General features: G+C 35.2%; 1 protein-coding gene and 1 long non-coding RNA gene across 2 annotated transcripts; both read right to left on the bottom strand.

Moving 5' to 3' along the window:
- Positions 1-234: 234 nt before the first annotated feature.
- On the bottom strand, positions 235-17679 carry LOC133454836 (pro-neuregulin-1, membrane-bound isoform-like). Its single transcript, XM_061733561.1, has 9 exons — positions 17632-17679; positions 16968-17559; positions 12556-12694; positions 11779-11840; positions 4856-4958; positions 4087-4270; positions 3241-3353; positions 1988-2220; positions 235-469 (listed from the first exon to the last, which is right to left on the bottom strand). Exons 1-9 carry the CDS (start codon positions 17677-17679, stop codon positions 453-455), a joined length of 1491 nt encoding a protein of 496 aa, XP_061589545.1. The 3' UTR covers positions 235-452.
- A 90-nt stretch (positions 17680-17769) lies between these two features.
- On the bottom strand, positions 17770-18678 carry LOC133454494 (uncharacterized). Its single transcript, XR_009783372.1, has 3 exons — positions 18383-18678; positions 18237-18288; positions 17770-17942 (listed from the first exon to the last, which is right to left on the bottom strand). It is a non-coding gene; the product is annotated as an uncharacterized LOC133454494 (long non-coding RNA).
- Between the last annotated feature and the right edge of the window lie 6923 nt (positions 18679-25601).

The following is a 25601-nucleotide window of genomic DNA, read 5'->3' as shown; positions in this document are numbered from 1 at the left end:
CCATAAAGGATTTCACTGCAATTTAACTCAAAATTTTACCAGGAATATTTGTCTTATTTCTAGTTAAAATGTCTCATTTTTAGTCAAAAAATCTCATTACACTTAAAACAAGAGTAATTTCCCGAAAAATAACTTATTTGACAATTTTCACTTTTTTCAAGTAAATTTTCACTTGAAATAAGTAGAAAAATCTGCCAGTGTCGAAATGTCGAGAAAAAGGTCAAACTTTTGTGAAATAAGACAAATATTCCCGGTAAGATTTGGAGTTTTTGCAGTGTTTAAGCTATTTCTTTTCATTTTTACAGCAATTGGATCTTGTTTGATGGTCAGACTTGACGGTTTCACTTGCAGGTCGTCGTTTGGCGCCGCCGGGTTATTCCTGCCGCCGTCCGAAGCCCAAAACGCCGTAAATCTTTCTGCCGTAAAGAAGGACGTGTCCTCAGTTTCGCTCGTTAGCATCCCGCCGCTACTGCTTTCCAAGAAACGCAGCAAAGTTACTCTTTCGGCGCTGCAATCATTGGTATTGTTGTAGTACAGCAGATTAGTGAAACAATACTTCACTTTGGTAAAGAAGCAGAACATTTGGCACAGATACCACTCAAAATTCCAAGATGGCGGCCCCTAAAATCTAAGATGTCCGCCCAAAAACATGCTTTTTCCTTTATAACTCGAAATGCCTTGGTTTTAAGCCCCATAAATATATTAAGGATGAATATAAAGTTGGGTATTGTGGACATTTTGGTACGAAGTACATGTCTGTATCCATTACAGTTCTTGAGATACAGCATATAGAAACTTATACCCGAAAACCTGCTTTTTCCTTTATAACTCGAAATGCCCTGGTTTTAAGCCCCATAAATATATTAAAGTTGAATATAAAGTTGGGTATTGTGGACATTTTGGTACCAAGTACATGTCTGTATCCAATACAATTCTTGAAATATATACCTGGAAAAGTGAGAATTTTGTAAACCTTGGAGAGAATCTGTGCCAAATGTTCTGCTTCTTTACCAAAGTGATTATAAAGGATTATAAAGGAAAAAGCACATTTTTAGGGGGACATCTTAGATTTTAGGGGGCGCCATTTTGGAATTTTGAGTGGTACAAAATTCTCACTTTTCCATACAAGTTTCTATATGCTGTATCTCAAGAACTGTATTGGATACAGACATGTACTTGGTACCAAAATGTCCACAATACCCAACTTTATATTCAACTTTAATATATGTATGGGGCTTAAAACCAAGGCATTTCGAGTTATAAAGGAAAGAGCACGTTTTCGGGCGGACATCTTAGATTTTAGGGAATGCCATCTTGGAATTTAGTATCGTCTTGAAAAAATGAGTTAACCTGCTGCACTAATTTGTGAGTGTGTGAATGAATAAATTAGATGTAAAACGTACATTTCTTTGTAGAAAGGGGCTTTATGAAAATAAGGAAAAAAGAGGAACAAAGAGGAAAAAAGGAGGGAAAAAAAGATGAAAAATGGAAAGAAAGGTGAAAAAATGAAAAAAAAAACAGAAAAAAGATGGAAAAGAGGAAAAAAAGATGAAAAAAAGAGGGAAAAAATGAAAAAAGAGAAAAAATGAGGAAAAAAAGGGGTTAGGGTTAGTTTACAGCGCAGTCTTGCCACATCCAATATGGCGGCGTCTTAGATCTTAGGGGCCGCCATCTTGGAATTTTGAGTGGTACAAAATTCTCACTTTTCCGGGTATATACAAGTTTCTATATACTGTATCTCAAGAACTGTATTGGATACAGACATGTACCTGGTACCAAAATGTCCACAATACCCAACTTTATATTCAACCTTAATATATGTATGGGGCTTAAAACCAAGGCATTTCGAGTTATAAAGGAAAAAGCACGTTTTCGGGCGGACATCTTAGATTTTAGGGGCCGCCATCTTGGAATTTTGAGTGGTATCTGTGCCAAATGTTCTGCTTCTTTACCAAAGTGAAGTATCGCCTTGAAAAGACGAGTTAACCTGCTGCACTGTGCGGCCGGAACGGGTTCGGCGGCAGCAACGGCCGGTCGTCCTCGTCCACGGAGATCGCCAGACTGGTCGGCGGCGCCGACGTCTCGGACGGAGAAAATCCCGGCGTCTCGGGAGATCCCGGCGTCGTGGGAGATCCCGGCGTCGTGGGAGATCCCGGACTCGTGGCTAACGTCTCCGACTCGGAACACAGTCCAGTCAGGCTTTTGGTTGAAGATTCAAATCTGCAGCAAAGACACGAGAAAAAACAGAAACACTTTGGCCCCAAAAGCAACTTGACGATCAAGCGATTACACTAAAAAAAGTCAAAATCTTACCAGGAATATTTGTCTTATTTCTAGTTAAAATGTCTCTTTTTTGTCAAAAAATCTCATTACACTTAAAACAAGAGTCATTACCAGAAAATAACTTGTTATTTGACAATTTACACCTGTTTCAAGTAAATTTTGACTTGAAATAAGTAGAAAAATCTGCCAGTGGGACAAGATTTAGTTATTTACACGAGGACAGAGTTATTTATGCGGGTTCGTGTGAATGACTGTATTTTGCAAAACGTAGAGGGGGAAATATCCGTTTTTGAGAAATTTTGAGAAAAAAGTCGAAATGTCGAGAAAAAAGATTACATTTTGAAAAAAGTCGAAATTTTGAGAAAAGAGTCAATAAAAAAGTCAAAATTTTGAGAAAGTCGAAATTTTGAGCAAAAAGATGAAATCTTGAGAAAAAAGACGAAATGGCGAGAAAAAAGTCGAAATGTTGAGAAAGCAACCTCTACCGTATTTACCAGCGTATGTATGTGGGTTCGTGGAAATGATGGTATTTTTCAAAACGTAGAGGGGGAAATATCAGTTTTTGAGAATTTTTTTGAAATTTTGAGAAAAAAGACGAGAAAAAAGTCTAAATTTTGAGAAAAAAGTCTAAATTTTGAGAAAAAAGTCTAAATTTTGACAAAAAAGTCTAAATTTTGACAAAAAAGTCAAAATTTTGACAAAAAAATTACATTTTGAGAAGAGTCGAAATTTTGAGAAAAGAGTCGATAAAAAAGTTGAAATTTTGAGAAAGTCGAAATGTTGAGCAAAAAGATGAAATGTTGAGAAAGCAACCTTAACCGTATTTACCAGCGTATTTATGCCTGTTCGTGGAAATGATGGTATTTTTCAAAACGTAGAGGGGGAAATATCCGTTTTTGAAAATACCGTCTACGTGGAAACGTGAACTAAAAGTCTCTGCGTGATGTTTCTTCTCACCTTTGGCTGACGTGGGTGAAGGTTGTGGGTTCGATTCCAGGCGTGTATTTGCTCGAGGGGAAAGTTGATTCCGTCTCTTCAGTTTCAGGCTGCATTGCCGTCCCGTTACATGGCTGAGAAAAAAGAGATAAAGAAACCAGGTTGATGATTAACATGAGTTTAAAACAGTTAGGACTGAGGAGCCGTATTGGACCAAAAAAACACAAAAAAATAATATTTCTGGAGCCGCAAAAAATGTCTTGTATCAGCATTAGAATTAAGGAAACACATGCTGCATGTTTCTATATTAGTTAGAACTGGGGGGAGATTTTTGTTTTCATTATGCACTTCGAGAAAAAAGTTGAAATGTTGAGAAAAAAGTCAAAATTTCGAGAAAAAAGTTAAAATGTCGAGATTAAAAAGGAAAGGAAAAAGGAAGAAAAAAAGGAAAGAAAGAAGGAAAAAAAGCAAAAAAAGGTCATTATATACATATATATGTATATATAATTAAAAAAAAAAATTGTTGTCGAAATGTCGAGGAAAAAGTCAAAATTTCGAGAAAAAAGTTTAAATATTGAGAAAAAAGTCCAAATGTTGAGAAAAAAGTCGACATTTTGAGAAAAAAGTTAAAATGTCGAGATAAACAAAAAAAAAAAAAAAAATTGTTGTCGAAATGTCGAGGAAAAAGTCAAAATTTCGAGAAAAAAGTCGAAATTTCGGCAAAAAAGTCTAAATGTCGAGAAAAGTCGAAATGTCGAGAAAAAAGTCAAAAGCTCCAGGAGCCACTAGGGCGGCGCTAACGAGCCCTGGTCTACAGACTTTGGTGAAGCAGTTTTGAATTAACTTTATTATTATAATTAACCTTACATTGTTTTGCTTCAGCTCTTGGAGAGGAAGACTGGAAGTCCGACGTCCTGCGGTCGAGGTTCGTCGGTTGGAACCGTTACCGGGATTAGAACCGTTACCGGGATTAGAACCGTTACCGGTTTTAGTCTTTCTCTTGTTCCTCTGGCTCCGTCTCAGGCGCTCTTGGAGTTTCTTCCTCTGCTTCCTGTTTGGGAACAAACTCATCAGTTAAAATACCCACATCCAACATCCATATCCTATATTACACTGCAAAAACTCAAAATCTTAACCGGAATATTTGTCTTATTTCTAGTTAAAATGTCTCATTTATTCATTGTCTAGTAAAAAAAAATCTTATTACTTTTAAAAACAGACTCATCACTGGAAAAAACAACAATTTCCACCTATTTCAAGTAGATTTTCACTTGAAATAAGAAGAAAAATCTGCCAGTGGAACAAGATTTTTTTGCTTGTAATGAGAAGATAAATCTTGTTCCACTGGCAGATTCTACTTATTTCAAGTGAAAATGTATTTGAAACAGGTGAAAATTGTCAAATAACAAGTTATTTTTCTGGTAATGACTCTTGTTTTAAGGTTGTTAAGATCTTGCTAAGAATTTGAGTTTTTGCAGCGTGGAAAGTTTGGACCCCATAAGTGAGCAAAAAACTGGTGGGCCCCCTGAGGGGCAAATACAAGAATGTGTGTGTGTGTGTGTGTGTGTGTGTGTGTGTGTGTGTGTGTGTGTGTGTATAATTCTGATATAAAGCAAATAAATGTGTTCTTAATTACTTTGTTTTGCAGTAGGCGACCACACACATGATTCCAACGACTAGGAGGGCAATGCAGATTCCTGTTATTGTTAAAATACGTTTTTGATACAGCTCCTCCGCTTCTGAAAAATAGGACAATAATTCTTTAAAAATTCAGATTCAGAACAAAACAAACACAAACAACATTTTTTTTTTAAAAACTGTCCCTAATTTGTAAGAAAAAGAGCTGGACATTTAACAAACAATCCAAATGTCCAAATGTGCGCTGATATTTACACTGCAAAAACTCAAAATCTTAACAGGAATATGTGTCTTATTTCTAGTTAAAATGTCTCATTTTTAGTCAAAAAAATCTCATTAAAACAAGACTCATCACTGGAAAAAACAACAATTTTCAGAAAAAGAAAGAAAGAAAGAAAGAAAGAAAGAAAGAAAGAAAGAAAGAAAGAAAGAAAGAAAGAAAGAAAGAAAGAAAGAAAGAAAGAACGAAAAAAAGAAAGAAAGAAAGAAAGAAAGAACAAGAAAGAAAGAAAGAAAGAAAGAAAGAAAGAACGAAAAAAAAGAAAGAACAAAAAAAGGAAAGAAAGAAAGAAGGAAAGACGGAAAAAAGAAAGAAAGAAGGGAAAAGAAAGAAAGAAAGAAAGAAAGAAAAGAAGAAAGAAAGAAAGAAAGAAAGAAAGAAAGAAAGAAAGAAAGAAAGAAAGAAAGAAAGAAAGAAGGAAAAAAGAAAGAAAGAAAGAAGGAAAAAAAAAGAAAGAAAGAACAAAAAAAAGAAAGAAAGAAAGAAGGAAAGACGGAAAAAAGAAAGAAAGAAAGAAAGAAGGAAAAAAGAAAGAAAGAAGGGAAAAGAAAGAAAGAAGGAAAAAAGAAAGAAAGAAAGAACGAAAAAAAAGAAAGAAAGAAAGAACAAAAGAAAGAAAGAAAGAAAGAAAGAAAGAAAGAAAGAAAGAAAGAAAGAAAGAAAGAAAGAAAGAAAAGAAAGAAAGAAAGAAAGAAAGAAGGAAAGACGGAAAAAAGAAAGAAAGAAAGAAAGAACAAAAAAAGAAAGAAAGAAAGAAAGAAAGAAAGAAAGAAAGAAAAGAAGAAAGAAAGAAAGAAAGAAAGAAAGAAAGAAAGAAAGAAAGAAAGAAAGAAAGAAAGAACGAAAAAAAAGAAAGAAAGAAAGAAAGAAAGAAAGAAAGAAAGAAAGAAAGAAAGAAAGAAAGAAAGAAAAGAAAGAACAAAAAAAGGAAAGAAAGAAAGAAGGAAAGACGGAAAAAAGAAAGAAAGAAGGGAAAAGAAAGAAAGAAAGAAAGAAAGAAAGAAAGAAAAGAAGAAAGAAAGAAAGAAAGAAAGAAAGAAAGAAAGAAAGAAAGAAAGAAAGAAAGAAAGAAAGAAGGAAAAAAGAAAGAAAGAAAGAAGGAAAAAAAAAGAAAGAAAGAACAAAAAAAAGAAAGAAAGAAAGAAAGACGGAAAAAAGAAAGAAAGAAAGAAAGAACGAAAAAAGAAAGAAAGAAGGGAAAAGAAAGAAAGAAGGAAAAAAGAAAGAAAGAAAGAACGAAAAAAAAGAAAGAAAGAAAGAACAAAAGAAAGAAAGAAAGAAAGAAAGAAAGAAAGAAAGAAAGAAAGAAAGAAAGAAAGAAAGAAGGAAAGACGGAAAAAAGAAAGAAAGAAAGAAAGAACAAAAAAAGAAAGAAAGAAGGGAAAAGAAGGAAAAAAGAAAGAAAGAAAGACAGAAAGGAGGAAAGAAAGAAAGCAAGAAAGAAAGAAAGAAAGAAGGAAAAAAAAGAAAGAAAGAACAAAAAAAAGAAAGAAAGAAAGAAAGAAGGAAAGACGGAAAAAAGAAAGAAAGAAAGAACGAAAAAAGAAAGAAAGAAGGGAAAAGAAAGAAAGAAGGAAAAAAGAAAGAAAGAACGAAAAAAGAAAGAAAGAAAGAACAAAAAAAGAAAGAAAGAAAGAAAGAAAGAAAGAAAGAAAGAAAGACAGAAAGGAGGAAAGAAAGAAAGCAAGAAAGAAAGAAAGAAAGAAGGAAAAAAAAGAAAGAAAGAACAAAAAAAAGAAAGAAAGAAAGAAAGAAGGAAAGACGGAAAAAAGAAAGAAAGAAAGAACGAAAAAAGAAAGAAAGAAGGGAAAAGAAAGAAAGAAGGAAAAAAGAAAGAAAGAACGAAAAAAGAAAGAAAGAAAGAACAAAAAAAGAAAGAAAGAAAGAAAGAAAGAAAGAAAGAAAGAAAGAAAGACAGAAAGGAGGAAAGAAAGAAAGCAAGAAAGAAAGAAAGAAAGAAGGAAAAAAAAGAAAGAAAGAACAAAAAAAAGAAAGAAAGAAAGAAAGAAGGAAAGACGGAAAAAAGAAAGAAAGAAAGAACGAAAAAAGAAAGAAAGAAGGGAAAAGAAAGAAAGAAGGAAAAAAGAAAGAAAGAACGAAAAAAGAAAGAAAGAAAGAACAAAAAAAGAAAGAAAGAAAGAAAGAAAGAAAGAAAGAAAGAAAGAAAGAAAGAAAGACAGAAAGGAGGAAAGAAAGAAAGCAAGAAAGAAAGAAAGAAAGAAGGAAAAAAAAGAAAGAAAGAACAAAAAAAAGAAAGAAAGAAAGAAAGAAGGAAAGAAAGACGGAAAAAAGAAAGAAAGAAAGAACGAAAAAAGAAAGAAAGAAGGGAAAAGAAAGAAAGAAGGAAAAAAGAAAGAAAGAACGAAAAAAGAAAGAAAGAAAGAAAGAAAGAACAAAAAAAGAAAGAAAGAAAGAAAGAAAGAAAGAAAGAAAGAAAGAAAGAAAGAAAGAAAGAAAGAAAGAAAGAACATATTAGTTATGGGCATGCCAAGTAGTGGCATGACCATATTGCAATCGTCCAGAATGGCCCAAAGGGCAATGTTGCTAGCATTTTGCTAACAAGCTAAAGTCGCAAAAGTCCCACGTCACATCAGCGGGTGTACAGCATGACCCCGCTCGGATGTGGAAAAAAAAAATCCCCAAAAACTAAAACACGCCCGAAAAAATGAGGAAAAACATGAAAATGAAGGCGATATATTGGTATACAGAAAAGGTTTCCCTTTTCTTATTATTCTTATTCCGCACTTTTTTTCGTCCGTTAATACGGCCCGAACCGCAATGTGCACCCATGCATGGCATACATCGTTGGATGCGTCTCCATCGTGATTCGATGGGTATTACTTTTCTCAGTAATAGGGGTTACCGTGGCAACGCTAGTTGCCAAAAAGCAAAAAAAAAGGCAAAAATTCCCGCGCTTATTGCTCTGCCGAACTTTATCGTAGAGACATCGTTCAAACTTTGAAACACTCGGCCCGATAGTCTTTAAAGGACCATACAACTTCATCATTCTAGTTATTACGGTTTTTGCGATATTTAACTTTCAATTTAAAAAAAAAATCCCTTTTACTTTGGACGCTTGTTGCTAGGCAACGGTTTATCGTACAGACATCATTACAACATTGACAAACCCGGGACGCTTTGTACTGCAACATATTTTAGTCTCGTCATGCTTGCTATTACGGTTTTTGAGGTATTCCACTTTGTTCATTTTGATGCTAACGGAATTTTGGACGCTTGTTGCGCGGCAACGCGATATCGTAGAGACTTTGTTCCAACGTTAAAAGACTCAGGGTGATGTGGACTACAACATACTGAGGTCTCATTACGCTGTCGTTTACAGCTTTTGAGATATTGAAGCCAAATTGTCCCATTCTATCCTATGGGGCTTGTTACCATGGCAACAAAAACCAATGCATTTGTATGGGGGACCATGTGAATAAACAATCTGTTAATGCTGCCCGAACCGGAACGTGCACCCATGCATGGCATACATCGTTGGATGCGTCTCCATCATGCCTAATTGGGCATTACTTTTCTCAGTCAAAAGTGTTAACGTGGCAACGCTAGATGCCATAAAGCAAAAAAAAAAGGCGAAAATTCGCACGCTTATAGCTTGGTCGAACTTTATCGTAGAGACATCGCTCAAACTTTCAAACACTCGGCCCGATTGGCACTAACGGACCGTACAAGCTCATTATGCCAATTATTACAATTTTTGCGATATTGACCTTTCATTTTCTTTTTTTATTTCCATTTGACTTTGGTGGCTTGTTGCTAGGCAACAGATTATCGTAGAGACATCATACAAAGGTTCTCAGACTCGGCACGCTGTGGACTTCAACATATTCAAATTTCATGAAGCTGTGATTTAAGGAAATCTTTTGTCAAAATCCATGACAAGTGGTCCCATTCATTCGGATGGGATTTTTTTACCATGGTGAAAAAAAACCTATCCATTAACGTAGACTGAACCGGAACGTGCACCCATGAATGGCATACACCGTTAGATGCGTCTCCATGTTGCCTCGATGGGCATTACTTTTTTCAGTCAAAAGTGTCACCGTGGGGGGCGCTAGACGCCAAAAAGCGCACCCCATTATTAGCTATTGGGAGCACAGGAATGAATGCAATACAACCGTAAACACCTCAAACTGACATAGAACCGCCCGAACACAACCACTACAGCCCCAAACCAAAGCAGCGAGAGGGGTCGAATGGGCGGTAGGGCATGCCCATATCAAAATTTCATGAAATTTTCTAGTTCTTTGTGTTTTTGATCCAATATTTCAACATTTTGAGTTTCCGACTCCTGATTTAAATCATTAATATAAATCCTCATTTAAGGTGTTTGTTTGAAAGAAAGAAGTAAAAGAAATAACGTACTGTAAAAACTGGCCATTACATAGTTTTGGCAGCGATCACCAGTAAATTCATTTGGACACCTGAGTGGGAAAAACAAGAAAAGAAAGAAAGAAAGAAAGAAAGAAAGAAAGAAAGAAAGAAAGAAAGAAAGAAAGAAAGAAAGAAAGAAAGAAAGAAAGAAAGAAAGAAAGAAAGAAAGAAACAAAGAAACAAAGAAAGAAAGAAAGAAAGAAAGAAAGAAAGAAAGAAGTGTTAGTTTATACAAGAGTAAAACCCACAACCGTCATCACTGGTGTTGATTAAATATCTCAGACCTTCGGTTTGTTTTATAGGATTACACTGCAAAAACTCCAAATCTACAAGAATATTTGTCTTATTTCTAGTTAAAATGTCTCATTTTTAGTCAAAAAAAATCTCATTACACTTAAAAATGTTTTTGTTTGTAATGAGGATAAAGATAAATCTTGTTCCACTGGCAGATTTTTCTACTTATTTTAAGTGAAAATCTACTTGAAACAGGTGAAAATTGTTGTTTTTTCCAGTGAGTCTTGTTTTAAGTGTAATGAGATTTTTTGACTAAAAAGAGAGAGAAAAAAAAGACATTTTAACTAGAAATAAGACGAATATTCTTGTTCAGATTTGGAGTTTTTGCAGTTTTATTCTTACCTTCAGGAAAAACCCCTGACTCTAATGGTTTTTTCTGGCGTGAACGTGTGAATGTGATGAAATGTGAAGTTCATGCAAAATTCAGTTCACTTTTCTGCAAAGTGCAAGTTTAGCTTTGACTCTTAAGACCCGGTTTTTTCCACTCGGCTGCAACTGAACCTTTAAAGAAACGGCTCACGCCGTCTCAGACTTTTAGTCACGGAATAAACCGTAGAAATAAATATAAACCATAGAAATAAATATAAACCGTAGAAATAAATATAAACCGTAGAAATAAATATAAACCGTAGAAATAAATATAAACCGTAGAAATAAATATAAACCGTAGAAATAAATATAAACCGTAGAAATAAATATAAACCGTAGAAATAAATATAAACCGTAGAAATAAATATAAACCGTAGAAATAAATATAAACCGTAGAAATAAATTTAAACCGTAGAAATAAATATAAACTGTAGAAATAAATATAAACAGTAGAAATAAATATAAACCGTAGAAATAAATATAAACCGTAGAAATAAATATAAACCGTAGAAATAAATATAAACCGTAGAAATAAATATAAACCATCGAAATAAATATAAACCATCGAAATAAATATAAACCGTAGAAACGTCGCCACCATATTGGATGTGGCAAGACTGCGCTGGAAACTAACCGTAACCCTCTTTTTCCTCTTTTTTTTCTTTTTTCATTTTTTTCCTCTTGAAAAAAAATGAAAAAAAAGAAGAAAGAGGAAAAAAGATTACAAAAAGATAAGAGGAAAAAAAGATAGAAAAATAGGAAAAAATGATGAAAAAGGGAAAACCAGGAAAAGAGAAAAAAATAGGAAAAAAAGAGGAAGAAAGAGGAAAAAAGAAAAAAGAGGGAAAAAAGAAATAAAGAGAAAAAAGAGGGAAAAAAGAAGAAAAAAGAAAAGAGGAAAAAAAGATTAAAAAAAGGAAAAAAGAGGAACAAAAGAGAAAAAAAGAAAAGGGAAAAAAAGAAATAAAAGAAAAAAAAGATGAAAAAAAGATGAAAAAAAGGGAAAAAAGATGAAAAAAAGGGAAAAAAGATGAAAAAAGAGGAATAAAAGGGTTAGGGTTAGTTTCCAGCGTTTACAGTCTTGCCACATCCAATATGGCGGCGTCGTTGATTTATGACTCAGCGCTGGACGGGGCGTCTACGTTTATATGTCTATGTTGGAGAGAATCTGTGCCAAATTTTCTGCTTCTTCACCAAAGTGAAGTTTCGTCTTGAAACAAGAGTTAATCTGCTGCACTGTCTCCCTTTTCCGGGTATACACAAGTTTCTATATGCTGTATCTCAAGAACTGTATTGGATACAGACATGTACTTGGTACCAAAATGTCCACAATACCCAACTTTATATTCAACTTTAATATATTTATGGGGCTTAAAACCAAGGCATTTCGAGTTATAAAGGAAAAAGCACTTTTCTTTAGATTTTAGGGGCCGCCATCTTGGAATTTTGAGTTTTTCCAAAAGTCTACGGTTTCTACGGTTTAATAACGGAGTTTCTCCAGCGTTTCTTAGAGACTAAATGACGGGGGTTGAAGGTTGAAACACCAGGAATGACGAGTGGGACTGAATACAGTCGTGTTCACATACGTTTTGAGACTTTGTTAAGTACAGCTTGTTCACATCGCTGCCCGGTGAATCCGGTCAAGCACCTAACAATGGAATAACAATGGAAAAGAGAGAAAACAGCACCTTTTATGTTACACAACACACTGGACACGTATCGACAAACAAATAGGTGCACAACAAAACACTTAAAGATACAGGAAACAATTCAACGCAGGACTTTATGGGTGGGAGGTTACGCTGCAAAAACTCACAATCTTACAGGAATATTTGTCTTATTTCTGGTTAAAATGTCTCATTTTTAGTCAAAAAATCTCATTACACTTAAAACCAGAGTCATCACTGGAAAAAACAACAGTTTTCACCTGTTTCAAGTAGATTCTCACTTAAAATAAGTAGAAAAATCTGATTTTTTTTGCTTGTAATGAGAAGATAAATCTTTTCCCACTGGTAGATTTTTCTACTTATTTCAAGGGAAAAGTTACTTGAAACAGGTCAAAATTGTTAAATAACAAGTAATTTTTCTGGTAATGACTTTGACCTTTTTTTCCTTTTTTCTCTTTTTTTCCTTTTTTTTCCTTTTTTCTTCTTTTTTTCCTTTTGTTCTCTTTTTTTGTTCCTTTTTCCTTTCCTTTTTAATCTCGACATTTCGACTTTTTTCTCGACATTTTGACTTTTTTCTCAAGATTGACTCTTGTTTTAAGTTTAATGACATTTTTTGACTAAAAATGAGACATTTTAACTCGAAATAAGACGAATATTCGTGGTAAGAGTGTGAGTTTTTGCTGTAACGTGTTTTACCTGCAGAGGAACTTTGTACTTCCCGGCATGATCTCCAGGGTGAAACATTCTCCTCCGTTAACGCAGTAGTTTTTCTGTCCGTCGCTGCAGCGCGTGATGTGGCTGGACGTCCTGGTCGCCCTGGCCGTGGTGGTCGTCGCTGCCGGAGGAAAACACGTTTTTAAAACGTTTTTAAAAGGAAAAGTAACCTCATAGCCAGTGACGCCACCCAGGGGTTGCCACGGGCCCCCCTACTAATTTGATGGCCACAATAAAAAATGCATATAAGTAGGTGTTTCTTTAAGTATTTCTGAGCCTAATAATAAAATATATATATATATATATATATATATATATATATATATATATATATATATATATATATATAACAGCAACAGGATCTTTCTGTGTGGAGTTTGCATGTTCTCCCCGTGCTTGCGTGGGTTTTCTCCGGTTACTCCGGTTTCCTCCCACAGTCCAAAAACATGCATGCTAGGTTAATTGGTGATTCTAAATTGCCCGTAGGTGTGAGCGTGAGTGTGATTACCGCAAGGGATAAAGCAGGTATAGATAATGGATGGATTTTATATATATATATATATATATATATATATATATAAATATGATGATTAATTAAATGTTTATTATATAGATAATTAATTAAATGAAATATCTAACTGCAGGGGGTCTAACAACTTAACAAGAAATAAAGGCAATTTTAACCAAAATAATTTGTGAGAGTTAAAAAATAAATAGATAAATAAATAATATATAGGCTTTATATATACACTGCAAAAACTCCAAATCTTAACAAGAATATTTGCTAATTACTAATTAAAATGTCAAATTTTTAGTAAGAAAAAAAAATCTCATTACACTTACCTCCTGGAAAAAACAACAATTTTCACCTGTTTCAAGTAAATTTTCACTTAAAATAAGTAGAAAATTCTGCCAGTGGAACAAGATTTTTTTGCTTGTAATGAGAAGATAAATCTTGTTCCACTGGCAGATTTTTCTACTTATTTCAAGTGAAAATTTACTTGAAACAGGTGAAAATTGTAACTAGAAATAAGACAAATATTCTTGTTAAGATTTTGAGTTCACACTTTTGAGTTCACACACACACACACACACACACACACACACACACACACACACACACACACACACACACACACACACACACACACACACATTCTTGTATTTGCCCCTCAGGGGGCCCACTAGTTTTTAGGTCACTTATGGGGTCCATAAACAAACAAAACAAAAAAACCCTTTCCAGTGTTTCTACAATGGTGTAAAAAATCAGGTAGGGTTAAAGATTTGTCTTCAGATTTTTCTTTCTTTCTTTCTTTTTCTTTTTATTCTTTATTTCATTCAAAATAATACAACAAACAACTCAACACAAACACAAACGTTCCTAACCCGTGAATGAAAGGGGGCAGGAAGAAGAAGAATCTTATTTGCTCTGCCCCTTTTTTCCAATAAGTCAAATTACAAAGAACGTAAATTAAAAAATGTAAAAGCAAAAACTAAGTAAATAAAAAAAATACTAAAATAAAATCAAATTACCGCCGGCTATGTGGATGTCAATCAAACTTAACATTTATCATTATATTTCCTTAACATACTTGCTTTAATTGTTCTTTTGCTTGTAATGTTTGATTTGGATTCTTTGGTTTCTTTGTTCAGATTGTTACATAAACTGTTTTAAGTGTAATGAAATTTTTTTGACTAAAAATGAGACATTTTAATTAGAAATAAGACAAATATTCTTGTTAAAATTTTGAGTTTTTGCAGTGTAAGTGTTGTTGAATTTTACTATATTACAAAAATCAATAAAGATATGTTCAAAAAATTAATTAGCTCTGACCTTGAAACGGACAGACAGGAAACAGGAAACAGGAAGTGTCTCCTGAATCAAAGCCTTGACTTTCACTTCATGTCATGCATCATTTATTGATTTTCACTTATTCATAAGAAACTGGAACTGTTTCTTTTCAGGGAATCTCTGATGTTAAACTGCCGGCTATGGGTATGTCAATCAAAATCTGCCAGTGGAACAAGATTTATCTTCTCATTACAAGCAAAAAAATCTTGTTCCACTGGCAGATTTTTCTACTTATTTTAAGTGAAAATCTACTTGAAACAGGTGAAAATTGTTGTTTTTTCCAGTGATGAGTCTTGTTTTCAGTGCAATGAGATTTTTTTGACTAAAAATGAGACATTTGAACTAGAAATAAGACAAATATTCCTGTTAATATTTTGAGTTTTTGCAGTACACACACACACACACACACACACACACACACACACACACACACACACACACACACACACACACACACACACACACACGCATTGTTGTATTTGCCCCTCAGGGGGCCCACCAGTTTTTTGCTCACTTATGGGGTCCAAATATAAGACAAATATTCTTGTTAAGATTTGGAGTTTTTGCAGTGTAAGATTTGGAGTTTTTGCAGTGTAAGATTTGGAGCTTCTGCAGTGTAAGATTTGGAGTTTTTGCAGTGTAAGATTTGGAGTTTTTGCAGTGTACGAAGGCATTTAGGTTATTGGAGCTACGGAGGATCGTCCTGGCACGACAGTAGGATGTAAATAATAAATGACGGTTCTCTCCACTAAGTGGTGACAGCATGCGCTTGTTCGGCGCCACAGTCGTTAAATAAGGATAAAGAAGGTCGAGTAACATTTTCATATATTCATCAGCGCGAGGCAGAACGTGGAAGAAGAGCGTTTGAAAGTTGCTGCAATCTGGAGCTGAAGAAGAAAAACTCCAAATCTTAACAAGAATATTTGTCTTATTTCTAGTTAAAATGTCAAATTTTTTGTCAAAAAAATCTAAAATAAAAAAAATACACTTAAAACAAGACTCATCACAGGAAAAAACAACAATTTTCACCTGTTTCAAGTAGATTTTCACTTGAAATAAGTAGAAAAATCTGCCAGTGGAACAAGATTTTTTTGCTTGTAATGAGAAGATAAATCTTGTTCCACTGGCAGATTTTTCTACTTATTTCAAGTGAAAATTTACTTGAAACAGGTGAAAATTGTCAAATAACAAGTTATTTTTCTGGTAATTACTCTTGTTTTAAGTGTAATGAGATTTTTTGACTAAAAATGAGACATTTTAACTAGAAATAAGACAAATATTCCTGGTAGGATTTTGAGTTTTTGCAGTTTAACATCAGAGATTCCCTGAAAAGAAACAGTTCCAGTTTCTTATGAATAAGTGAAAATCAATAAATGATGCATGACATGAAGTGAAAGTCAAGGCTTTGATTCAGGAGACACTTCCTGTTTCCTGTTTCCTGTCTGTCCGTTTCAAGGTCAGAGCTAATTAATTTTTTTAACATATCTTTATTGATTTTTGTAATATAGTAACATTCAACAACACTTACACTGCAAAAACTCAAAATCTTAACAAGAATATTTGATTTTTCTACTTATTTCAAGTGAAAAGAAAGAAAGAAAGAAAGAAAGAAAGAAAGAAAGAAAGAAAGAAAGAAAGAAAGAAAGAAAGAAAGAAAGAAAGAAAGACTTGTTTTAAGTGTAATGAGATTTTTTGACTAAAAATGAGACATTTTAATTAGAAATAAGACAAATATTCTTGTTAAGATTTTGAGTTTTTGCAGTGTGCATCTAAATCGTTGTGGAGAAGATTTAAGGTTAATCTGTAAATGCCAGAAAAATGGTTGGAGAAAATGTGCACGTTTCTTTTGTCTCGTCATCTGCACTGCAGTCGCCACGAGTCGCGGGAGGACAAGGACCACGTGGAGAGCCGGGTCAAGAACGTACTTTAGTCACCTTGAAGGATGGATTTACAAAACATGGGATTTTGAAAAGAAAAGTTCTCGAAACCTTTTAGAGCGGTACTAGTTTTGCCTTTACAATGAAATTATTGACACTTTGGCCTGCTAGATCGCTCACCTTAATACACTGCAAAAACTCAAAATCCTAACAAGAATATTTGTCTTATTTCTAGTTAAAATGTCTCATTTTTAGTCAAAAAATCTCATTACACTTAAAACAAGAATAGTTACCAGAAAAATAACTTGTTATTTGACCATTTTCACCTGATTCAAGTACATTTTCACTTGAAATAAGTAGAAAAATCTGCCAGTGGAACAAGATTTTCTTTGCTTGTAATGAGAAGATAAATCTTGTTCCACAAGTAGATTTTCCTACTTATTTTAAGTGAAAATCTACTTGAAACAGGTGAAAATTGTTGTTTTTTCCAGTGATGAGTCTTGTTTTAAGTGCAATGAGATTTTTTTGACTAGAAATGAGACATTTTAACTAGAAATAAGAATATTCCTGGTAAGATTTTGAGTTTTTGCAGTGTGGATCGTGTTAGATCGTTCATCTTAATACAATGAACTTATGTTTTTGAAGAGGAAGTTGGTGACACTCACAGATGGTTTGGACGATGCTGTTTATCTCCTGCGTGGTTTTCGGCCGGGTCGTCTGCTTGGCGACGGTCGGGTGATTGTACTTGACGGTCACGGGCGGATACGTCAGTCGGGGAGACGACGGAGGACGAGATTCCTCCTCCACGACGACCTCGGGCCGTCCCGGGGTGATGGCGATGGTGGTCGTCAACGACACGGAGGTGGAGGACGAAGCCGAGTGAGGAATCGAGACGGTGATTCCCAGCGCGGGGTCCACCGAGATGATGATGGGGTCCTGGCCGATGGGTTTGGGATCCAAGTGAGTGGGCGGCTCGTACTCGAAGATCTTGTCCACGAACACCCACTTGACGCCGGCCGTGCACAGCGCTAAGCTAAGCAGGCAGGCCAGGATGGGCAGGATGCAGATTTTCTCGGAGTGGAGGCAGTGGTTGATCTGTTCCATCTCTACGCAGACGCAGCAGGCGCCGGGCAAGGCCACGATTCCCAAAGGCCCCGCGCGCTGGTCCTCTTCGTCGCCGTCAACTCCCTCTGCAATTCCCTTAACGCCCTCGTCCCCGCTCTCGCCAGCTGCCTCCGTCTCCCCCGTCTCCCCCGTCTCCTCCGGTTTCTCCTCTGGTTTCTCCGGTTTCTCCTCTGGGACCGGCCCGTTATCGAGAGGAGAACGAACGGGGGAGGGAGCCGGCCCTGCAGAGACGTCCTCCATTCCCTCGGTCATCCTTGTTCCACCGGACGGACGAAGGAAGCGAAAGCCTCAACTATCAGACCCGAGCGTCGCACCGCGGCGTCCTGCCACCAAAGTCCACGAGCGCATTTTCCATCGCGAGGCCGAAGCTGCAGCGATTTTTCAGAGCAGGTATTTCAAAAAGGAAGTAAGATTTAGCTCTTGAGAGAGTCCGAGCTTGACGACGACGGCCTGTGCACAAAGGAAATTACTTTTCTTTTCACGAGAAACCAAATCCCCAGGAGACGCCAAATTATCTGTAGGTGAAAAGATGGAGAAAATAAAGATCTGCATTTTATTTATGACCAACTTTTTAATGATTTTCAAGATAATTTTAGACCATGCGAAAAGAAAGAGAAAGAAAGAAAGAAAGATATGAGATAGATAGATAGATAGATAGATAGATAGATAGATAGATAGATAGATAGATAGATAGATAGATAGATAGATAGATAGATAGATAGATAGATAGATAGATAGATAGATAGATAGATAGATAGATAGATAGATAGATAGATAGACGACTACGGCCTGTGCACAAAGGAAATTACTTTTCTTTTCCCGAGAAACCAAATCCCCAGGAGAATACCGACGCCAAATTATCTGTAGGCAAAAAGATAAAAGAAAATAAAGATCTGCATTATTAAAAATATTCTTCGTGTCGCAGTCAGTCGTGGAGAAACAGCAGCACACTCACCTGAACACTTTGGCAGAGGAAGAGGAGGAGGAGGAGGAGGCGTGGATGACGGGACGGACCGGCTGCTGCTGCAACAACTGTATCCACGTCAAGGACGGGGCGACCACGCACTGCAGTGGCCGGGGGACGAAAAACGCCCTCAAAAACGCTGGGAGCCGCTGAAACAGCTGAATCATCAGGGAGCGGCAGGTGTCCTTGCTCTCGGTGCAGCGGCAGAAACAGATGAGTAAGGGGAAAGAGGAAGAAAGAGCATGGGAGGACGAAAGAGGGAGGGGTTGCTGCAGAGAAGACCCCCCTTTTTCTTCTGTCTCACTCGCTCACGCACCACTGTCTCCTCCTCCTCCCCTCTTCTCTTTCACCTCGCTTCCTCTTCCTCCTCGGGCTGCCAGAGATCCCACAGCAAAGCCAAGCAAGTTCAGACTTGATCCAATTAGACGAGCGTGGGCCAATCAGAGCCGGACGGGGCAGACGGCGGTGGCCGCCCCTCCCCACCGATCACTGGAGGGGAGGAAGAGAAGAGGAGAAGAGGAGAAGAGGAGGTAGAGAAGAAGGGGAAGAGAAGAGGAGAGGGGGAAGAGAAGAAGAAGGACATGCACGTACAACATATAGTTATATATATATATTCATACACATATATAGTTATACATATTCATACACATATATATATATATATATATATATATATATATATATATAGTTATATATATATTCATACATATATATATAGTTATACATATATATAGTTATATATATATATATATATATATATATATATATATATATATATATATATATATATATATATATAGTTATATATATTCATACATATATATATACATATATATATATATATATATATATATATATATATTCATACATATATATATATATAGTTATATATATGATGATATATATTTGATAGTGCCTTATGTTCCTGGCAGAGCTCTCCGCTCCCAGAGTGCAGGTTTACTCGTAGTTCCTAGAGTATCTAAATGTAGATTTGGAGGGCGGGCGTTCTGCTATCAGGCACCATTACTATGGAACCAACTTCCAATCTGGGTTAAGGAGGCTGACACCACCTCCACCTTTAAAACTAAACTTAAAACCTTTCTGTGTAGTAAAGCCTATAGTTAATGTTTAGTAAACCTCTAGCTGGTGTTGGTAAATCTCTAGGTAGTGTAAACTCTAGTGTGTTAGAGTCAGTAGTCATAGTTGCAGCTATAGAACAAGACTATAATAGTTAGTCTCAAATATAGCTTGGTGGTAGATATGCTGCTATAGGCCTATGCTGCAGGGGGGCACCGAGATGATCCACTGGGCGGTGCCTCTCACCCTTCTTCTCCTCTCCTTTTCCCTTCCTCTGTTCTCCATTACCATTTTTATTTATTATAAATATCTCATAGCTATCGTTTGTCCATCGTTCCTGTAGTTTCTTGTGCTGCCCCCCTTTTTTCTCTTTTGTGCATGTTTGCAGGCCAGAGCCTCGGGAGCTGCGTTCTGGCCTTGGGTTCCCGGTCCCCCCCCCCATCCCCGGTCATCCCGTTGCTGCTTCCGCCTGCCTGCCTTAAATCGGATAATTAAAATAAATAAAAGACATTAATTGGCACCACACTGGTGCACTTAATGAATAAATGCCAGGTATAGTACACTGGCGCACGACCAGTGCATTGCAGAAACAAATAAACAAACAAAATAGGCTGATGTATTTTTTTAGATAAATAAAAAAAAATACAATGAAAATGAATTGTGCATTCAAATAACAGTAATAACAACAAATGCCACTATCGGAGACGTCCAATCAGTGCACTTAAACAGATCCTCAGCCTGCACAATGATGACTGATTATTTAACGTTATGTAACCATCCAGGAAATTATGTTTTAACACAGCTGTGTGAACACATTCACAAATCACACTCATAACAGGCCATAACGCAAAATAATAATAACAATAATTAAAAAAAAATCTTAGCTCTCAGGTGGGTTCAGGCCATATTAAGCAGGCTGGCCTCTTACCTTAAGTTAAAGCAAGTCGCTGCTAGCAGCGGGGGCGCAGTAGCATCTGCCCCGGAGCCTCGGCCTCGACTTACCTTCCTTCACCAGAGGGGGGAGAGGAACGGACTTACCTTCCTTCACCAGAGGGGGGAGAGGAACGGGACTGTTGTGACATCGTCTCTCTCCTCATCTCTGGCTGACACTCACACCTTTTTTGATGTGAACCCAAACTGTGCAAGTGACACACTCTGAGTTAGCTTCCGCTTAGCCATGTTATTGTGGCATCTCGACTAGCCAGCCTAGTCATTGTGCTGTACTGGCGCACATGGCTAATTTGGCGCACATGGCTAATTTGCATACATAAAGGTGCAGGACTTGTGTTAAACCAATAAAAGTTTTGAATTGTGAATACTTGATATGGCGATCTCTTAAACATATTTAATTGACCATTAGTGACAATCAAATTATCATATATTATATAGCATAATTTATTTATTTTTTTGACATTGAGACCCCCCCTAAATTTGGCTTTTGAGTCCTACAGGGGGGCTCAAGGGTTAATCGGGGGGGTCGGATCCCCCCGAACCCCCCCGTATTTCGCACTCTGCATATAATTATATATATTCATACATATATATAGTTATATATATATATATATATTCATACATATATATAGTTATATATATTGATACATATAGTTATATTATATTCATACATATATATCAGTGACGTGCGTGAGGTTCATGGTTTTTAGGCACTGACTCCTTTAGTGTCAGATTTACAAATATATAAACCAAAAAGGGTAGTTTATTCAATTGGCTACTGGTTATTTCAAGTCTCATCAGCATTCTTCACAAAAAAACACACGGGAACACACGCACGCGCGCACAAGGTACATATTACAGATACGTAAAGGTAAAAAAAAAACATGCATTTGCTCTACACCATCCATGTGTTGGCCGTCGCAATTCTATAATTCATACAACATAAATGAGAGTATTATGGAAGCCCATTTCCGCCAGTAAAAGAAAAAAAATAAGATGAAACAAAGTCATAATTATGAGATAGAAAGTCATAATTATGAGATAAAAAGTCGAAATTATGAGATAAAAAGTCGAAATTATGAGATAGAAAGTGGAAATTATGAGATAGAAAGTCATAATTATGAGATAAAAAAGTCATAATTATGAGATAAAAAGTCAAAATTATGAGATAGAAAGTCATAATTATGAGATAAAAAATCGAAATTATGAGATAGAAAGTCGAAATTATGAGATAGAAAGTCATAATTATGAGATAAAAAAGTCATAATTATGAGATAAAAAGTCAAAATTATGAGATAGAAAGTCATAATTATGAGATAAAAAATCGAAATTATGAGATAGAAAGTCGAAATTATGAGATAGAAAGTCATAATTATGAGATAAAAAACTCGAAATTATGAGATAAAAATTCATAATTATGAGATAAAAAGTCATAAGTATGATATACTTTCATACTACTGTCAAAGTAGGAGCTCTTTAGCATATTCAATTTTACACAGAAATGAATTGTGAGTACATTGTGGACTACTTTAAACGTGGCTTTTCAACAGATGAAATACTTAATTTGCTTGCTGATTCACATGGGATTGTACTAAGCAAACGCACCCTTGAAAGGATTTTAAGCAAGAAGCAGCTCTGGCGTAGAAAGAATAAAACCGATGTAGCTGAGGTGGCAACCTTCATCGAACAGCAACTGGAAACATCTGGTCAGTGCCATGGTTACAGATGGATGCACCAGAAATGTTGGTTAACCAGCGATGATCTTTGGGTCATTGTTTGTTTTGTAAGCTTCAAGCCATATCATCTTTCTGCAAAACCCATCAATGCATCCACTGATTGCAATTCCAAATGGCTTAAGTTTGTCGTAGCCATCAATGTGCCAAACATAGTTTGGGCCACAGCTGTGGTAAACACGCCTTCGGAGTCTGTTTCTTGTCCTCAGATCAACACCTTCACCATCCAATAACTGTAGCAATATTCAAACTGTTTCTCTGTCTGTGACAATTCCATGTAACCAACATTTCTGGTGCATCCATCTGTAACCATGGCACTGACCAGATGTTTCCAGTTGCTGTTCGATGAAGGTTGCCACCTCAGCTACATCGGTTTTATTCTTTCTACGCCAGAGCTGCTTCTTGCCTAAAATCCTTTCAAGGGTGCGTTTGCTTAGTACAATCCCATGTGAATCAGCAAGCAAATTAAGTATTTCATCTGTTGTAAAGCCACGTTTAAAGTAGTCCACAATGTACTCACAATTCATTTCTGTGTAAAATTGAATATGCTAAAGAGCTCCTACTTTGACCGTAGTATGAAAGTATATCATACTTATGACTTTTTATCTCATAATTATAAATTTCTATCTCATAATTTCGATTTTTTAATCTCATAATTATGACTTTTTATCTCATAATTTTGACTTTCTATCTCATAATTATGACTTTCTATCTCATAATTTCGACTTTCTATCTCATAATTTCGACTTTCTATCTCATAATTATGACTTTTTATCTCATAATTTTGACTTTCTATCTCATAATTATGACTTTCTATCTCATAATTTCGACTTTCTATCTCATAATTTTGACTTTCTATCTCATAATTATGACATTCTATCTCATAATTTCGACTTTCTATCTCATAATTTTGACTTTTTATCTCATAATTATGACTTTTTATCTCATAATTATGACTTTTTATCTCATAATTATGACATTCTATCTCATAATTTCGACTTTCTATCTCATAATTTCGACTTTCTATCTCATAATTTCGACTTTCTATCTCATAATTATGACTTTTTATCTCATAATTTTGACTTTCTATCTCATAATTATGACTTTCTATCTCATAATTTCGACTTTCTATCTCATAATTTTGACTTTCTATCTCATAATTATGACATTCTATCTCATAATTTCGACTTTCTATCTCATAATTTTGACTTTTTATCTCATAATTATGACTTTTTATCTCATAATTATGACTTTTTATCTCATAATTATGACATTCTATCTCATAATTTCGACTTTCTATCTCATAATTTCGACTTTCTATCTCATAATTTCGACTTTCTATCTCATAATTTCGACTTTCTATCTCATAATTATGACTTTGTTTCATCTTATTTTTTTTCTTTTACTGGCGGAAATGGGCTTCCATAGAGTATAGACTGGTGTACAAAACCACAAATTTTGACCTTTAGTGAAATATTCAGTTGTTTTTAAAACGTTTAATTCTGATACTTTAATCAATTTAATACAGATTGCTCAACAAAAAGCATGAAAAGAAAAACAAAGAATATTTTATTTAAGGCCAAAATTTAGTTTTTAAATATTCTATTGTATTTTTCTTAGTCTAATCTCTTTTTTATAAGATTGAAAGTGTTTTTGGTCTTACTTTTATTTGTAAATGAAGTCCATGCGCCTGTCCTTCGCCACAAAAACCTCCGTTACTTTGTTGTAAAAGTCCTCCTTGTTTTAGTACGTGAGCGAACGGCGTTGACTCACGTCCGCCCCCTTCAGGTGAGGCAGAGTATTGTCTGCCTCACCCTGGGCCTTTTTCACTGCGGTTTTATTTCCCATCAGCGAAACTAAATATCTCACTAACAAACATTAAACTTGAATGGTTAAATTAGCCAGACTGTGTAAAATCAGGTCAAATAAACGTATCTGCTAACTTTATATTAGACATGCAGAGATACGGAAACCAGCACCGATCACACGTATCAACCCAGTTTTTGATGATTGATCAATCAGAGCTCGGCTCGCTGCTGCCGCACCTCACGTTTCAGCCCCGTATTTGAACAGGAAATAGGCAAATTCAGCGATTTTGACTATAATAAATGATCAAAATTAGTCATACATAAAGATCAGTGGACAAATATTATTGTAATAATTGTAATTATTATAATAATAATTATTATAAATTTGATGTTATAATTATTTATTTTTTTACTTGTCATGATGACAGGTGAGGCTCTGCCTCCCCTGACCGCACGTCCCTGATATATATTTATATATATATTTTCATAAATATATATATAATACCGTCCTCCGCTATGGAGGATTTTTTGTGCCAAAATAAATAAATAAATACATCATTAATTAATTAAAATGGGAATGAAATATATCATTAATTAATTAAATGTGTCATTAATTAATTAAAATTAGAATAAAATATGTCATTAATTAATTAAAATATAATTCATTTTAAGTAAAAATATATATTTATTATTTCAGCATTTAATTAATTAATGACACATTTAATTAATGATTTCGTGTTATGTGTGAATCATGAAATGTAAAACTGCATTTAATTAATTAATGACACATTTAATTAATGATTTCGTGTTGCTGAATCATGAAATGTAAATGTAAAACTGTCAGTTTCACTCGTCAAACTCAGTGGGCGGGGCTAACGCGAATCCAGCAGAGGAAGCAGAGGAACTTCCTCTGCTTTACACGCTACATGCTCGGGGTCAGCAGGTCCTGCTTCCACATACTCTGCAAGGTCGAAGATATCGCTCACCAACTCTCTACAAAGTTCACGAAAATCCTCCGAACTCACAGTTGTCATGTTTAGAAACGCTTCTACCTCCAGTTTCAGACCAAAGCAGTGGAATCCACTGGATTCGCGTTAGCTCCGCCCACTGAGTTTGACGAGTGAAACTGACAGTTTTACATTTACATTTCATGATTCAGCAACACGAAATCATTAATTAAATGTGTCATTAATTCATTAAATGCAGTTTTACATTTCATAATTCACACGTAACACGAAATCATTAATTAAATGTGTCATTAATTAATTAAATGCTGAAATAATAAATATATATTTTTACTTAAAATCAATTGTTTTTGAATTAATTAATGACATATTTCATTCTAATTTTAAATAATTAATGACACATTTAATTAATTAATGATATATTTCATTCCCATTTATTTAATTAATGATGTATTTATTTATTTAATTTTGGCACAAAAAATCCTCCATACTCCGCTTCCAGTCGGACGGTTCCCGCCCCCGCGTCGTCCATATAGTTCTGATAATGTACCTCGTCGGGCATTATCCCATACGTATTTAGTAGTGTAAAGTTACTGTACTGAGTTGTCAAGATTAAGAGTACGTTGACTATGAAGAATTATAGTAATTTACATTTTGAAAAGTGACAAGCGAAATA

Source organism: Cololabis saira, chromosome 11 (genome assembly GCF_033807715.1).
Source record: "Cololabis saira isolate AMF1-May2022 chromosome 11, fColSai1.1, whole genome shotgun sequence".
NCBI classification, from domain to species: domain Eukaryota; kingdom Metazoa; phylum Chordata; class Actinopteri; order Beloniformes; family Belonidae; genus Cololabis; species Cololabis saira.
The sequence above is the reverse complement of the archived record's forward strand: the minus strand, read 5'-3'. Positions and strand labels throughout refer to the sequence as shown.